The sequence below is a fragment of the Peromyscus eremicus genome, chromosome 2, assembly GCF_949786415.1.
Source record: "Peromyscus eremicus chromosome 2, PerEre_H2_v1, whole genome shotgun sequence".
In the NCBI taxonomy this organism is placed as follows: domain Eukaryota; kingdom Metazoa; phylum Chordata; class Mammalia; order Rodentia; family Cricetidae; genus Peromyscus; species Peromyscus eremicus.
The window spans coordinates 66,632,236-66,649,349 of NC_081417.1; the positions used below are offsets into that span (position 1 = coordinate 66,632,236).

The window sequence follows — 17,114 nt, forward strand, 5'->3', positions numbered from 1 at the left end:
GCTCGGGGCGGGGCTGGCGACTCAACTCCCAGGGACAGGCTGGAGGGGGGTTGGAGGTAGGGAGGGTGATGACCCGCTGGGGAGCGATGCTTGGTTCCGCCTAGTGCTGGATCTGCCGCACAGCACCCTTCCACTCTCCCGCCCCACAGAGGAGGCGGCCACCACAGACAGGAACGCGGGGGCTCGCTTGGATGGGCTAACTGGCAGAAGGTGGGCTCCCCACTTGGTGATACTGGTCTAGGGGTTTTCAGCAAACTGCTGGAGTGGAGGAGCCTGATAGGTGTGGCCTGCCCTGAGGGGCCCGCGTTTCCCACACTCCCACTTTCCCCCTTTTCTGTAGCGCTCCTTCCCTGGGGTCAGCCTTGTGAGTTTGGAACAGATTTTTCAGAAACCTCAAGAAGCTCCAAGCTAACATTCTGAAGATGCTCCGATCCCTCCCGCCCTGGTGGGTGGGTGGTCCACCCTTTGTTTCCAGACTAGGGAATTTGCAGTTCTCTGCTTGGGGCATAGCTGCTGTTCACTGCCACCCACCCACTTGGGAGTTTTAGCTTATCTCCTTCTTCAGGATGCTTCGCTTTTCCAGAGCAGCCGGACCACAATGGCCCTTCTGTCCCCCACTTTCTCTTAACTACGACTGAAAACACTTTAAGGGTATTAGGACCTTACCCGCCACTTTGTCAGCAGGGGTACCTGGTCCAAATACCGGGTGCTAAATCGGTACTTGTAGGACAAATTAACAAAAGGAAATCTCCATGCATCACAATATCAAGTTGGTATTTTATTATTGTTTTGGTTGAGGCAGGGTCTCACACTCTGTGTCCAGGCTGGACTGAAATTCAATCCTTCTGCCTCAGCCTTCCAAGCGCTCGGATTACAGGGGGGGAATTACCACCCAGTGTTGATTGTTATATTCTTCCATTGCACAATTCTGCATCTATTTTTACTTTTATTTAATTTTTTTTTTTTTTACAAAGGTACAAGGAATTTAAGAAACATTAAAACAATCATTCAAACGGCTTCAGGCACGGTTTCATATGAAAAGCATAGATTTCTCACTTCCTGTTTTCCTCTAGGGCACGCCCTCAAGTTTTGTTCCAGGAAGCAGAATTATTCTAGAGCTAAGGTGGGTACCCGCCAATTGCTCATCTCCAAGCGCTCTCCTCATCCACACTAAGTTCCTGAGTCAACAGAAAGGAAGCTCCCAAGGCATGAAACAAGGAGATGAGGGGCTGTGCTGCCACTGGGTGGACACTGCCTTCATGGGCACTGTTGTTCCATCAACTCGAGAACATAAAAACATAATCTTAAAAAAAAGATGACTTTAAAAAAATATCTGATAAAAATTACCTATCCCTCTCCCTTGCTATGAAATAATTTAAATAATTTATTCTAGATGTAAAAAAAAAGAAAACACAGAAAAAAACAACAAATAAATTTGTTCATAGCCACCTGTGACCTGTTCTAGAATATGAGGTCTGGGTCTAGGTCCCTTACAGTAGGGAGAGCTTTTCTTGGGGCGAGGGTGGGAGGGATTGTACAGAGACATGATGGAAAGCTCTGTGGATCTCACCCTCAGCCACACACAGGTGCCACCTTTGGACTGGTTTCTTCACTCTGAGGCTGTCCTGCTTTCTGAACATGGGCTTGGAGGTGGGGTTGGGAGCTGTACAAACTGTGATGCACTACTAGTCACAAAGGCAAGGAGAGAGCCCCAGTCCAGGAGCTCCAGTTCCCATCTACGACTGGGACTTAGCCTTTTTCTCGGGAGTACAAGTAAGGAGGCCAGCACAGCTGGTTCACCATCAGGGATAGAGCCCCAGTCTAGTGATGATGGATGCACGGAGCACAGGACTCTGGCGTGTGCAGACAGCCAGGATGGTGAGGGGCAGGGCCATGTGGGAGTCTTGGGACTGTCCTATTCATGCAGAAGACCAGCCCGAAGCGTCTCCATCCCCAATGTACTGAAGTCACCTGGGCAGCTTGTCCAGAGGGCCACACTTTCCACTGAAGTTAGTATCAGTGGGGTGGGTCTGGTCATCATATGTCCAGCTAGAGGGATGCTAATAGATACAATGGGTTGAAGTCTGTTAATCTGGGTGGCTCCTGCAAATCCCACTTGAGCTCCAGAGTGATCCTGTGCGATGGGGAAAACATCACCTGTCCAGAGGGGAGCGGGTGTGTGTGTGTCTGGAAAGCTTTGGAAGTAAGGTTTGTCCCAAATTCTTCTCAGGTACCAGCTGGGCTGCTGTCCTGACCACCACGAAAGAGCGAGCCTCAGAACAGGGCACAGGACACACAGGGAGGGGCACAGGCTTTCAGACCAGATGCTGTCTGCTCCTACTTTCTCACCTAGTGCAGTCAACCAGAGCCCTTCCTGGTGGGTGGTCACAGGGCTTGGCTACATCCCGTGCTGCCCCCCCCCCCAGGCCCCCAACAGCCCCACTTCTCAGAGGCCTTTGGATAACCTGGATGGAAGTTTCCATCTGCCCCCCTGGAGGAGGCAGGCTCTGGAATCAACAGACATGGACACAGGTCGGTGTTCCCCCCTGTGGAACTATCTACCCCCATCTGGCTGATTCTGGTTGGAAGGATGGGTGTGGCCACCTGTCTGTGGTTTAGAATTGGGCCACATCTTCACTCACTCCTCTCAGACTGAGCCCCTGCACCAGCGTGGGTTTCTTCATTAAGCCCAGGTCATCCACCCACAGGCATGGTCAAAATCAAGTATTTGGTGGCAAGTCACAGAGTGGGCAGCTCATTGGAACTTCCTCCTTGTTCAGATGGGAAAACTGAGACCAGAGAGAGAAGTACTTGGCAAGAGGTCACCAGGGAAGTCCGGACATAGCTGAGGTCAGAGACCAGTGGATTCCTACTGTGGGGACCCAGAAGGACAGGACCTTAGTCCAGCCCTGCCAAGAAACAGATCTTACGTATCTCTCTCTCTGGGCCTCAGCCTCCTCACCTACAGAATGAGGGAATTAATCCAGACAGTAGTTTTCAAACTTCTAAAAGATAACTTAGCAGTCAAAGTACATATTCCAAAGTGGGCTAATGGGGATGGGGAACATCTGTCAGAATGAGACCATGGGCCAAAACCACCCCCTACTCCATGACCAGAGTTGCAAACCACAGGCAGGTTGACCTATCTAGTCCTTCCAGATGTTTCTACCAAGCTTTTCCCCTCTGGGAGGTCCGAGCGCCTCACCAACCCTTAAAACCAGAATTCAGCAGAAGGCAGGGTGCGATCTAAACCAGTCAGGGCAGAAACCACTGCGCAGTGAGAAGGCAACAGGGAAGCGCACCGTGTCCCACTGGGATCTCTTTCAGCGACTGAGAATTTTGTTTTCTGGTATAAAATATAGAAATAGTGGTTTTTCTCGGGGACCTATGGTTTGGTCTGGACCTCCCCACAGAGCCTAGTGATGTCCCTGAGGGCAAGGGTGGCGGAGACCTCTGCTCAGAAATGTCCTAAGCCCATCCGCAGGTTTTTGATCTCCAGTTCCAGCTGCTTGGTCTGAACCTCTCTCTGCATCAGCAGCTCCCGGAGCCTCCGGATCTCCTCCTGTTGCCGGTAGAACATCTGCAGCAGCTGAGGAAGCACAGGACAGAGGTCAAGGTCACCTGGGTGGCCAGCATGGGCAACCGCCCCAAGGCTAAGCCGCAATCGATTTTTTGACTTGAGAGTGGTTAAATTATCAAGGGACAGTCATAGCTCGGCTCTGTCACAAAAGCCTTGCTCACTTTACCCAATAAATGAAGTTCAGATGTATTTGTGTCCTATCTCTCCTTCCCAGGTCCCCCGAGGGGTAGAGCAAAGGGTATTTGGGCCCCAAGTATGGAAATGTGGGTTTTCACCACCACTGGACTGTGTGGTTAATATCAGTAACTCGGCAGGGTCTAGAATCACCCATGGAGTTTCTAGATTGGGTTAACGGAGAGGAAGACCCACCCTAACTGGGGGTGGCATTATCCCACAGGCTGGGGTCCTGGACTGAATAGGAAGGAGAAAGTGAGCCTAGCAATCAGCATTCATCTCTCTGCGTCCTGACTGTGGATGCAGTGTGAGCCGCTGCCCTGAGCTCCTGCCCTAAGCTGTCGTGGCTTCCTCACCATGATAGGCTGTGCCCTGGGCCTGGGAGCCCAAACAAACTGCATGTCAATGGCCTCCGTCAAGTGTTTTGTCACAGCAGCAACAACAAAAAGTTGCTAATACAAACAGGTTACCTCTCCCGCCCTAAGAGTCAGTGTTCTCCATTGGGAAGTGAAAACTAACCCCTTACCATAATTGTTACCCCTGCACCAAACAGCCATTAGATGCTGGGCACCCCCTGAGGGTCTCTGTTATTTCCCCAAAGTGTCTGTGACATCCCTGAGAGTGGCAATGTTAGTACCTCCTCTGGCGGTGTGGAAACCGAAGCCGAAATGGTCCCATTAGCATTCTGTCCACAGCATATGAAAGTAACTATTATACCAGCCTGGTATACGGCAGAGGCTAAATATGTACCGGTTCTAAAATCAGGCCTCAAAATCCCAGAGTGCCGGTACCAGGGCCATAACGGCAGCAAGTCATAGCTTTGGCATTTCACAGACTGTCCTCACCACTGTATGCACAGCCATCATCTCGGTATACGGCTGCTGCTCAGAGCCCGTGAGGTGACTCAATTTGCCAAGTGAGTTAAGGTCCAGGCCATGCAGTCAGCCCAGCAGGCCACCCTTCTGCCCTCTTCCCCTCCCAGCCCACCATGCTCTCTCCCATCCTGCGGGCCTCTCTCCCCTCCCACCTCATTTTCTGTCTTTGGTGGGGGGCATTCAAAAACATCATAGCCATTGGTGAGCCAGGACTTCTCCAGCTTCTGCTCCAGGGCCCACTTTGGTGCCTTTTCTTCCAGCCGAGAGCAGGGCGTCTGGCCATCATCGGTGGCCAGCTGTGCCATGGGTTCCAAGGGTCTGGGTGAAGCTTGGACCACAGAACTAGAGAGGAGTCTCTCTGGAGGCAGTGGCTGGGAGTCCAGCAGCTCGGAGCCGGGTCTAAGGGACATCATGATGGGCTCTGGAAGGGAAGGAGAAGGCTATGAAGAGGGGTGAGCAGCCATGAGAGGAAGGGCTTGGGGAGGGCATGGACACAGGCAGGCACTTAGAGACATACCACTGCAGATGCCAGGGCAATCAGGTACCAACATGTGTAGCCCACGTGTGGGGAAGGGAAGCTAGCATGTAGGAACAGCATAGTACATACAGTGGAGGGGCATCTGGGTGCCTGAGCTCCTCAAATGAAACTTGCTTGTCCTTGTTCTCTCCCTGCTAGACAGGGTCTTACTCTGTAGTTCCAGGTGGCCATGAACTTAAAATCTTCCTGCCTCAGCTCTCCGGAGGGCATGAGCTGCTGCTCTGCCTGGCCTTGTCTTTGCTTTGTAAGGAGAGGCCCACCCACAGTGTCCTCTGCCATCTATCAAGCACAATATTTTTTTCTGACATCTTCAGGAAAGTCTTGCAGACACAGAGAGGAGAGGGTGTTTGTGTGTCTATGTGTGTGTGTGTGTGTGTGTGTGTGTGTGTGTGTGTGTGTGTGTGTGTTCATACAGGAGCTGCCTAAGGGTCACACGTAACTGGGAAGCAGCACTGTAGTAGGAGGCCTCCCATGCTCTGGGGATACATGTAGTGAAGTGGGGGTGCTGTGGAGGTATGGAGGTGTAGAGGGAGCCTGCACAGGATTTGGACAGAGTTGAGTCAGGCAGTGGTCTGCTGCCTAGAGAATCCTGGGTCACAGAATAACCACAGAGGAAATGGTGAGGGTGGGGAGGAGTGTGGATGGGCCACCCAGATACTTTGCATAGTCACAATGGCAGTTTTTCTATGGAGTGACATGTTTTGATCAGGAGTAGTTTAGGGACTAGGTGGAGTATATGAATATATATTTCATATATATATCTTGGCATTATATATAAACAGTTACTGGGAGCTGGCTGACAAGGGCCTCTCTTCTAGGGCACAGCCAAATAAAAATCCAGGCCAAACCCCTCAGCTATTTGGGACCTCTGGGACTCATTTTCCTACCTAGTGGCCTGTTCCCCGCCTCCCTCACCTCCGTTCATTCCACTGAGCCACTCTCGGGCTGTCAGGGAGGGCTGGGCTGCTGCCGTGGGTGGGTAGATGTCCTCTTGGTAGGATTCTGACTGCAGGAGAAATGGGCACAGTGAGGGTAGTGCTGAGCCTTGGAGTCTGCCTCTCCTGACCCCTGCTGAATGAGGAGCCCAGCGGGCCAGAAAACAAGGGCTCTCCACAGGTACAGTGGCTCAGGGGCAGAAGCCGGACAAGATCCAGTGTTTCAGGCTCCAGGGCTGTTTTACTGACCTTGAGAAGGGCCTTCCCTTGCAGAAGCCACCCTCAGTCATACCCCCACAGCACGGGCCTCGGGTCTTGGATTCTGACATCTGGGGTCTGTGTTCTTCTAGGTGGGTACCTCCCGAGACAGTCCCACCACACTTACCCTCCGGGGTACAATCATGGACACGGGCTCAATGAGGCTTTTGGTTGTGATCAGCTTGTAGAAGCGGTAGATCTCGCAGGAAGACACATCGAGACCTCTCTTTGGCATGATACCTGTGGCCAGATGGCCAAGAAGAGATGAGAAACCCTGGCTGGGTTAGAGCGGAGACCCAGCGGGAAAGGCAAAGGCAGACTGCACACCTGTGATCAGAGACTGTCCTCCCCTGTCATCTCCCCTCAGCCAACAGTTCCCGAACATCACCGGTGCCGGGTGGCCCTGAGCTGGGAAACAGAGCTGAAGGATTTCAAAACCAGGCCTCCACCTTCAAGTTTCAATTTTTAAAAGCTTTATTTTTATTTCATATGTATTGGTGTTTTGCCTGTATGCATGTCTGTGTGAGGGTGCCAGATCCTTTGGAATCGGAGTTACAGAGAGTTGTGAGGTGCCTTGCGGGTGCTGGGAATTGAACCCGGGTCCTCTGGAAGAGTAGCCAGTGCTCTTAACCACTGAGCTGTCTCTCCAGCCCCAGGGTTTAATTATTTTAGATGGATCCTAAAGATGGTCTACTCTGCTCAAAGTTCCCCACTTCCATCCTCATAGGCCTAGAATCTAAATGCTTATTTTCTATTTTATTTTATTTATTTATTTTTGAGACAGGAGCCCATGGAGCCTAGGTTGGCCTCAAACTTGCTATGTAGCAGAGAAGGGCCTTGAACTCCTGACCCTCCCGCTTCCCTCTCTTGAGTGCTCAGATTACAGATGTGTACCACAACACCAAGCCTAATTTGTTTGCTGGTGTTTTGAGACAGAGTCTTGCTGTTATACAGTCCAGGCTGGCCATAAACTCCCTGATACTCAGGCCTAGGATTATAGACATGTGTCACTATATCTGGCTTTCTAAATGCTCCTAATATGGCCACTCCAGTTCTTCCTTTTTTTTTTTTTCTTTTATTTTCTTCCTTTTATTTATTTGACAGGTCCCACATAAGCCTGCCATGATCTCAAACTTGTTCTATAGATGAGGATGACCTTGAACTCCTGATCCTCTTGCCTCCCTCTGACAAATGCCTTGCACTGTCTTAGGAATCTGGTAACACGAGAGGTACCACCAGATGCAGCCCCTTGGACTTCCAGAGCCAAGAGCCCCAGCATGCCTTGCTTGTCATAACTCCTCCAGTCTGGGAAACAGATGGATACAGACATCAAGAACAGATGGATACAGCCCACGCATTAGCGCCCCTTTGCTATCCCCTTCCTGTCTAATGTCTTCCCGCACCAAGGCCCAGCCCTGGTGCCCTGACCCTCCATGGCATTGGAGTCCCACTCACCAATCCCCTTCTGTGGGTTGTAGGAACGGTATTCAGTCAGGTAGCTCAGGTAAGGCTTCTCAGTGCTCACTTCATAGTATCGGATGTTCCCATCTCCCTGGGGAGGGGAACCAGGAGGGTCAGAGCCCGGCCATCGGTGTTTCACTGGCGCCCGTGACCAAGTAGTAAGACCCTGACTTTCAGAGTGGACAGCTGACGGACCCATCTCATACAGGGACACCAGGGAGCCTAAGGCTAAGTCCGTGAGCAACAACCCCAGCCCACCCATGTCCCTCTAGTGCAGAAGCCCTGGGAACACTCCCATGTGACAACCGCTGAGGAAGTCAGGATGCCTGGCCTCAGAGACCATCCTGTGGCTCTTAGCCCTGGGGGCACGTCTCACTGACAGAGTCATTTGGAGATGCCATTACCGGCACACTGAGTAGGGCAGAGGCTCTAGATATAGGACACCCCCACCCACGAAGAACTATTCTGCTTCAACTCCAAAGACTCCCCTATTGAGAACTACCACCTGGATCAGGAATTTGTGAGGAAGAAGCTAGGTGGGTGGGGGTCACATCAAAGCCCTGGCTTCAGGTGGCCCTAAGGAGCTTGGAAGGGAGGGGCGGGTCTTCTCTCACGGAAGAGGCTGGCCACTAGTGCCTGTCTCCACCCTGCACCTCCAAGGACCCTGGGTTGTTTTCTGAGCATCCACAGAGCTAAGCTTAGGATAGTTCTGCCTTCCGTATCAGGGGTCCAGAGGGCTGCCCCCCCCAACCCCCCAGGCCAGGCTGACCTTCCCCACAATGTACAGTATGCTGGTGTCCGGGTCGTAGAAGGGGAACAACACACCCGAGGAGCCATCCAGGTCCTCCTCTGTGAGGGGCACGGAAAGGTTGTCCTGCAAGGGAAGGGAGACCATCAGGACACGAGGGTCACTCCCAGAATCCCCAGTGGTGCTGCCCTGGGCCCGAGTGTGTCCCAGAGTGAGTGGGTGTTGGCATATGAGATAGAAAGCTTGCTTTTTTGTATCCTGTACATGTTTTGGAAAGAGGTCCTCGTTCCTCGTTCTCAAGACCAATCTGTGAATTATTCTCTGGTGGAAAGGATATTTTAAAGGCAGGACTGCCCGTCCTACTTCGTTAGCCTTTAAAAAAGGCTTTATTTATTTTATTTTATGAATATGGGTCTTTTGCCTGCGCGTAAGTCTGTGTACCATGTACATGCAGTGCCCAAGAGGCCAGGAGAGGGCGTCAGACTCTCTGAAACTGGAGTTAGAGCTGTGAGCTGCCACAGGGATGCTAGGAGCCAAACCCTGGTCCTCTGCAAGAGCAACAAGTGCTCTTAGCACCCCCCCCCCCCAGCCGTCTTTGTATCTATGCCAGCATTTTGTCTTTACAAAAGTCTTTGTTTTGTTTTATTTTGTTTTGAAACAGGGCTTCTCTGTGTAGCCTTGGCTGTCCCGGAACAAGCTCTGTAGACCAGGCTGGCCTCGAACTCAGAGATCTGCTTGCCCCTGCCTCCCGAGAGCTGGGATTAAAGGCGTGCTCTATAATCAATCACCTGGCTTTAACAAGTCTTTAAAAAAATTTTTTTTTTTTTTTTTTTTTTAGACAGGGTTTCACGCTGTAACCCATGCTAGCCCTGAACTCAAAGCAATTCTGCCTGGGATTATAAAAATGACCTACTACACCTGAATTCTTTTTTCTTTCTTTTTCCGGCATTGAAAATCAAACCTAGGGCTTCATAATACTAGGAAAACACTGAGTTACATCTACAAGTCTCTTTCAAAATTGAGAACTGGGAGATGGTTTTGGCTGGCCTTGAACTCGCTGTCCCTAAGCCTCTCCAGTGAATGGGCTTTCACAAGCCATACTTGAACTTTATATGTAGCAAAATATGACCTTGAACTCTGGATCCTCCTGCCTTCATCTCCAAGCTAAGTCTGCCTTCCAGTTTATTAACAAATGAAGAAGGAGACATCGCTTTGTCTAGCAGGCAGGAGGCCCTGCATTCTGTTCTTGGCACCAACAGAACAGCATTGCTCACCTCCCACCCACACTGGGCCACTATCCACACTGACTGCTCTCCAGCCATCCCCTCCCCAGAGCCTCCCTTGGGACCCCACCTCTGTCCTGAATGATGAGAGGCACAAGGCTTGTTGGCCGGATGGACTGTCCCATCTCTGTTGCTCATTCCCATCCCCATCCCTGCTGTCTGTTGACTGTGAGTGTGAGGCTGAATGAGATGGTACCCAGACGGGTGGAGGGGGGCTGTGCTGGGCTGCAGAGTGGTGGTGAGTGAAGGGGGGCTGTGCCGGGCTGCAGAGTGAGGTGGGGGTGGGTGGAGCCTCACCTGGTCCCACAGGGCCATCTGCCGGTTGTTCCATCGGGAGGTACCTGTGGAGAGCAGCTTCTTGAGACTCCCCAGGAACAGCACCTTGTTGGCCCGGTGCCCCTTGTAGCTGGCTTCCTGGAGGGAGAACTGTGGTCAGGACTATGAGGAGGGGACCCCCAGCTGCAGGTGGGATTCCTGGCTCCCCACTTGGCCCCTGCTGCAACCCTGGCTGTAAGGTTTCCTTTCAGCATCTGTGAAGCCACTGGACACCTCTTCCAGGAAGATGTCCTGGGTCCATTCCTTCCAATGAAACCTCCCCATTCTATTGAGAGCTGCTTCTGAACAGTCAGGCAAATCTCCGCCCTCTTCACTCTTTTCTTGAGACAGGCCCTCAAGACGTAGCCCAGGCTGGCCTTGGACCCCCACTCCCATCTCAGGGTTACAACACGTACCACCACACCCAGCACCCCTCCACTCTGTCGAGAACCATAGCGATCACTTGCTCTGAGTGAGGCAGAGGGACACAGTGGACACTTGAATTGTCCTATTTAGCTCCAGTGAGGAAGGACGAATGGTCCATTGCAGCTTCCGAGCAGAGGCTCAGAAAGCAGAAGGGCTGTCCTAAGGTGGCTCCGGACCCCTGGCCAGTGACAGAGCTGAGGCACTGTGGCCAGCTCTGAGGCCAGCACAGGTGCACAGCCCCCACCTGTCTACATAGTCATTTCCTTCTCTGGCCTTGGTTTTCTCATCTGTAGAGTGAATACAGCAAATCTCAACATCCCCCACACCCCCAAGATGCTGAGGCCAGCCGCCGACAATGCTGTCATCCATTTTTTTTTTCTGTTTTTGTTTTTTTTTGAGACAGGATTTCTCTGTGTAGCTTTGGTGCCTGTCCTGGATCTCGCTCTGTAGACCAGGCTGGCCTCGAACTCACAGAGATTTGCCTGGCTCTGCCTCCTGAGTGCTAGGATTAAAGGCGTGTGCCACCGCCACCCGGCTGTCACTCATTCTTAAAGTAGCCCCAGCTGTGGCCTAGTACCAACCTGGAGGACAATCCCTCGTCGGGGTTCGACAACCCGAATCTTTCGATCCTTACAGGTGGTGGCCAGCAGGCTGCCATTGGTGTTGAAGGACATGGAGAGGATCACATCTTGGTGACAGGTGATTGTCCTCACGGGGTTTCCAATTACAGACTCCTTTGTGTCCAGGTTCCACACCATCACCTGCCCGGCAGAGTGCTGGCACTGAGCACCGGTGGCCACTCCACCCAGCCCCCAGAGTCACAAAGCAGCAGGGCATCGGCAAGAAACACAGTATTCCCAGGAGGGAAGGTGCAGCTGGCAGCCAGGCCACTGAGCATGAGGGGCGTGGCTGAGGCTGTATGAGCAGCAGGGGGGATGCTGGGAGTCAGGCTTGTCTAGTAGTAGAAGAAAACCACCCACCTCTGAGCAACAAAACACTTATGCTGGGAGGACCTGGGGCGTTAGGGTCAGTCAGGAGCAGCACACCCCACTTTCTGTGCATAACCAGGGCTGCCGAAGGAATCCGGAGCCACAGCCTAAGGTGTGAGTAGCATCCCCAGAGACATAGCTGCACACACTCTCCACATGGACAGATTAAACACGCATTTCTGACCAGACCCTTCCAACAGCTTCTGCCTCTTTTAGATCTATCTGAGAGGTTCCTGAGGTGCCTCTGCCAATCCCAATAGAGTCAGCAGAGGAAGAGCTGACCAATTGCAAGGGTCCCACCAACCCACTGTCTGCAGTCTGGGGCTCAAGAAACTAAGACCCAAGGCGAATCACAAGGCATTCTCATACAAGTCAGAGATGAGCTGCATCAGGCCTAGTCTCCAGTGCTGGGAACTGTTCTGATCTCCAAGGCCCACAGCCTCGGGGCACTAGGTAGAGATGGGAAAGTGTCCGGTGGGCTCAGTCCAGTCCCTGAGGCAAAGTGCAGTGGGCGGAGTGAAGTGTGCCCTATCTTGTCTACCTAGAACCTCCAATGGGATTTATTTAGCAACAAGGTCTGACCAGGTGTAGTTAGTTGACCCGAGGTCACAACAAATGAAGGAGGTTTCTCAGTCTAAATAAGTGAGAGGAGACAAGGGCTTACAGGGACGCGGCTGCGAAGGCAGAGACAAGGGTGACGGAGAGCTGTGGAAGCAGTCGGCTGCCAACACCTTGCCTGAGTCTTTCTAGTCCCGAGGGTTGTCAGAGAAGCTTCCAGACAAGCGCCAGTGTGTGGCTTTCTCTGTCCAGGAGCCTCAGACTCACCTTGTAGTCATAGCCAGCGCTGAAGAGGATGTTGGCGGCCGTGGGGTGCCACTCCACGAGCCCCACCCGGCGCGAATGACCCACTAGTTCTTTCCTGTAGGTTGTGAGGTTCCTGGCCAACAGCTGCTTGGGGATGTTCCAGATCTTGATCTGGAGGGGAGACACAGGCAGGAGTGTGAGCCGAGGACATTCTGGGGCTGCTGCTGTCCTCAGCCGTGGATCAGGTAGTGGCCGGCAGAAGGACCCTGTTGTGGCTCTCCATTGCCGCCACCCTGTGGAGGGAACACTGGAGCCTCCGAAGGGTCCGCCACCAAGCGGGGCTGACCTTGACCAGAAGGGAGGTTTCATTCTCAAACCTGCCCCAGGGACTTTGACCATCCCCATGACCTGAAGTGAGCCGGTAGGGTGGACTGAAGATGGGAGGGGGCTGCCATGATAAAGGGTAAGGTCTCTGCCATAGAAGGAGCCACCGGGAGAGCAGCCTAGGGACATGGAGCTCAGGAAGTGCTTGTGTATGCTCCTTCCATTCTGCTGGGTTCTCAGTGATCAGATCATATCCCAAAGACACGCAGGTTTCCCAGGAGGCTTTGCTTGTAGCTCAGGGACATTTATCTCCTGCTTTTGGTTTTGATATCAGGCCATGAACTCTACTTGCTCCATCTGCAGGACACACAGAGCTGAGCCTGGGGTGGGGCTGGAGGGAGACAGGTTCTGGGCTTATTTATGGAGGGGGAGGTGTGTCCTGAAGGAGGTAGCACCTACCCTTTCCTGGGGAGGAGGAGCCGGGAGTACTTTACAAGGATGCATTTACATGGACTAGGTCTGTTGCAATCCTGGGCTCCATCATCCTGCCCCGCCCCTCCCCCAGCACCCAGAAGGGACAGCAGCAGGCCAGAAGCATTTCAGGAAGATCAGGCAGGGGGTGGTGGTGCACACCTGCGATCTCAGCACTAGGGGGTCTACAGTGGGAGGATTGTAAGTTCGAGGTCAGCCTGGGCTATGTTGTGAAACCCCATCTCAACCAACACCCCAAATTAAAGAACAACAACAAAACACTCCATTTCTGTCCCCCAAAATATCTTTCAAGGGATCTTCAGAGCGGGCCTGAGTGGGCAGGCATCAGGGGGCAGCCAGGCTGCCTCACCCACCCCGTCTTGCAGAAGTCCCACTAGCTAGAGACCAGCAGCATTCTCAGGCTGGATTGACAGTCCCTTCACACTTAGGTGTCTCAGCAATCTCCTCCGTGGAACTTTCTGTTTCAAGCCACTCTTGCCATACAACCCGGGCTGGCCTTGAACTTGAGATCTTCCTGCCTCAGCCTCCTGAGAGCTGGGACTGCAGGTATGGGGCGCCACACCCAGCCCTGAGAGTTTCCTGCCTCAGTTTCTCTCCTGCCTCCTAGTCGGCTTCCTTCCATATGATTTCTCTTTCTCGTCTTGGCTAAGCTGCCAGGCAGCCCTGATCTAAATGAGGAGCTATTCCCGCATCACTGACACTCCCAGTAGTCCCTCACTTCTGCTGCGCATGCTCATTTCTCTCGAGGGACGTGGCACTGTCAGGGGGCAGAGAACAGGCTCTCAAGTCTGAGAGGCCTCAGTCTGAAGCCAGCTTGGGCCTGTGCTGTGCAAACCTTGGGCAAGTTGCTGTACCTTTCTGGTCCTCAGCTTTTCTATGAGAGAAGTGCCCTACCGTGTCGGGGTGCTGGGAAGACTGAGTGAAGGGGTCAGTGTGATGTGGTCAGAATACAGTGGGGTCACAAGAAATGGCGACCGTGGCTTTTATCCATGTCTGATTACATTTCATTTACTCATTGAGCGTGTTTTTAGGGCGCACACTTGCCACTGTGTATATATGGAGGTCTGAGGACAGCTTGTGGGAGTCAGTTCTTTCCTTTCACATGAGCCTGAGCGGATCAAACTCAGGCTGCCAGTCTTGGTGGGAAGCCCTTTACCCAAGGAGCTGGGTCTCAGGGCCGCCACACTTCATTTGTTCACGACTGGGCCTTTTAAGTCACAACCACTGTATCTTTGAAGCAGGTGCCAGAGGGATAGTAAACGATGCTGAACATCGTGGGGACAAGGCACGCGCTTCTGGCGTGGAATTTGAGCTCAGAAACTCACTGGAGGTTGGGTGTAGCAAAGATGGCTATGCTCTCAGCTCTCCAGGAGGCTGGGGCAGGAGGATCACTTGAATCTAGGAGTTTGAGATCACCCCCAGTAACACAGAGTGTGGGTGGGCTTGGCCTCTTGGGGTGTTTTGGGGTCTACGTTTATATAAGCCCCTCCCTTGTCCTTCATTCATCCACTGTGACATGGAATGGCCTGATATTTCTGGTCCCTTCACAGCATATCACAGAAAATGAGTCTCACTGGGTCTTCATGAGATGGGCAGAAGTATTACACCCATTTTATGGGAGGAAAACTGAGGCCCATAGAGAGGCATCATGGGCCCTAAGTCCCACACACCCGTGATGTCTCCTCCACCTCTCACTTCCTCCCTGTGAAGCCATCAGTGAGATAAAGCTGGGCCCTGGACACTGATGGCTTGGGAACCTGCCCCCCATCTTCCTCCCAGCATGCTACCCCACCCCCACCCCCACCCCCGTAAGCACTGCACTGGCACTCACCGTGGCATCTTCGGAACAGGAGGCGATCTCAAAGTCATTAAAAGGATTCCACTTGATGTCCAGGACGTTCCCTCTGTGCCCGCAGATCTTGGGGTAGTGAGGGTCCAACTTTCCCGTCTGCAAAACAGTGTCACAGGCATTGGTGAGAAGGCTGGAGGGATGACGCCCGTTCTTCACTCAGTCAGTCAGTCATCACTGAGAGAGCAGGAAAACGTAAGGGGCAGATCCAAGGCGGCATACCTCCCCACGCCCTGGGTGACCCTGGGGGAATCACTTCACTTTTCTGAACCTTCCTGTCCTCCTTGGTATGGCAGAGGATGTAATGAGTGTTTCACAGGCTGGACTGAGGACCGTGGGAATGGTCTGGCCCAGTGCCCAGCAGGTGCTCAGTATGGGCATTTTCCTTCCCACATAGCTGCAGGAACAAATGTGGTACAGTCCTTTCTGCTAATGGCCTGGCAGTTCCTCAAAAGTTAAATGCTAAGAGGTACCATGCGACCTAGCAGTTCTCTTCCTAGACATATCCCCAAGAGAAACGAAAACATGGATCCATGGGGAACTCCTTCATCAGCATCCACAGCAGCACCGTCTACAACAACCAAAAACTGGAGGCAACCCGATGCCCACTGCGTGACGAGCAGAACGCACAGTGTGCAGCACAGTTATGTGGTGGAATATTATTCAGCTGGAAAAAGGAACACCGTCAGTGAACTTGAAAGCATTATCCTAAGTGAAAGAAATGGGCATGAAGAGCTACTTATCAACAGGTGAGGTGGCACACACCTGTGATTCCAGCACGGGGGAGGCTGGGCAGAAAAATCAAGAGTTGAGGTCAGTCTGGACTCAAATAAACATAAAGCCAGATATTAGTTAGGCACTGGTGGCATGTGCCTGCTTTCTCGGCAACTTAGGGGGCTGAGGCAGGAGGATCTTTTGGGCCCAGGAATCCAAAGGAAGCCTGGGTGACACAGTGAGATGGTCACTCACATGTACATGTACTGCCTAGGGATCCCACTTGGGTGACGTTCAGACATGGGTTCAGTGTGTGAGCAGTTTCGCCCTGTCTGGTACCTGGTACACAGAACCCTGATGACTGCATTTGAAAAGCCCAGTGCCGAGGGTGGGGGTGGCTCTCTCTCTCCCTCCCTCCCTCCCTTCCTCTTTCCTTTCTGTTTTTATTATTATTATTTTAAATTTTCGTTTATTTTGTGTGTATGGGTGTTGTGCCTGCATGTCTGTCTGTGCTCCATGTACCCATGGAGGCCAGAAAAGGGCACTGGATCCTTTAGATGGCTGTGGTCGCCATGTGGATCCTGGGTATCATCCAGGGTCCTCTGGAGGAGCAGCCAGTGCTCTTAACCGCTGAGCCATCTCTCCAGTCCTGTCCCCAGCTTATGTTGTTTTGAGACTATGTCTTCTTTTGGTTCAGGCTCCTCAGGTAGCCAGGAAGGATGACCTTGATCTCTGGATCTCCTTACCACTACCTTCTGAGCTCCGAGACTGCAGGTGAGGACGACGGGCCTACTGTATCATGCTTAGCTTTGATTTTTTTGGGTCTGATTATTATTTTATTGTTTTGAGTCTTTCTCTCTCTTCTCTCTCTCTCTCTCTCTCTCTCTCTCTCTCTCTCTCTCTCTCTCTCTCTCTTTCTTTCTTTGAGACAGTCTTATTCTATAGCCCAAGCTAGCCTGGAACTCTCTGTAGACCAGGACGGGCTTGAATTCACAGCAACCCTCTTGTCACAGCTTCTGGAGTGTTAGGACTACAGGCATATGCCACCAGGCTTCTCTCTAGACATTAGGGACATTATCTGACACATTTGAAAAAACAATGTCTCATGTGAAATACTGAAATGTTAAACTTACTGGCTTTATAGAAGAAATATGCTAAGGAAATTGTTATTGTGCATGTAACTTACTCTCAAATGGTTCAGACAAAACAAACATGAAGCCAAGCCCGGGGTACAGGCTGCTCATGAAGCTGAAGTAGGAAGAGGACAAGTGCAAGGCCAGCCTGGGAAACGTGGTGGGTCTCCAAATTTTACAAAGTGGAAAACAGGGTAGGGACTATAACTCAGAGGT

General features: G+C 52.2%; 1 protein-coding gene across 6 annotated transcripts in view; it reads right to left on the reverse strand.

The window, feature by feature from the left end:
- Window positions 1-3,301: 3,301 nt before the first annotated feature.
- Window positions 3,302-17,114, reverse strand: part of Coro2a (coronin 2A) — a 55,925-nt gene continuing 42,112 nt past the window's right edge. For all 6 annotated transcript variants that reach the window (XM_059254313.1, XM_059254311.1, XM_059254310.1 and 3 more), the window contains 10 exons: window positions 15,034-15,150; window positions 12,408-12,557; window positions 11,175-11,354; window positions 10,150-10,266; window positions 8,591-8,695; window positions 7,816-7,912; window positions 6,488-6,600; window positions 6,083-6,173; window positions 4,782-5,050; window positions 3,302-3,589 (listed from right to left, as the gene is read on the reverse strand). In XM_059254313.1, coding sequence (XP_059110296.1) covers window positions 3,458-3,589; window positions 4,782-5,050; window positions 6,083-6,173; window positions 6,488-6,600; window positions 7,816-7,912; window positions 8,591-8,695; window positions 10,150-10,266; window positions 11,175-11,354; window positions 12,408-12,557; window positions 15,034-15,150 — 1,371 coding nt within the window. In that variant the 3' untranslated portion in view covers window positions 3,302-3,457. The remainder of the gene's footprint in view (window positions 3,590-4,781; window positions 5,051-6,082; window positions 6,174-6,487; window positions 6,601-7,815; window positions 7,913-8,590; window positions 8,696-10,149; window positions 10,267-11,174; window positions 11,355-12,407; window positions 12,558-15,033; window positions 15,151-17,114) is intronic.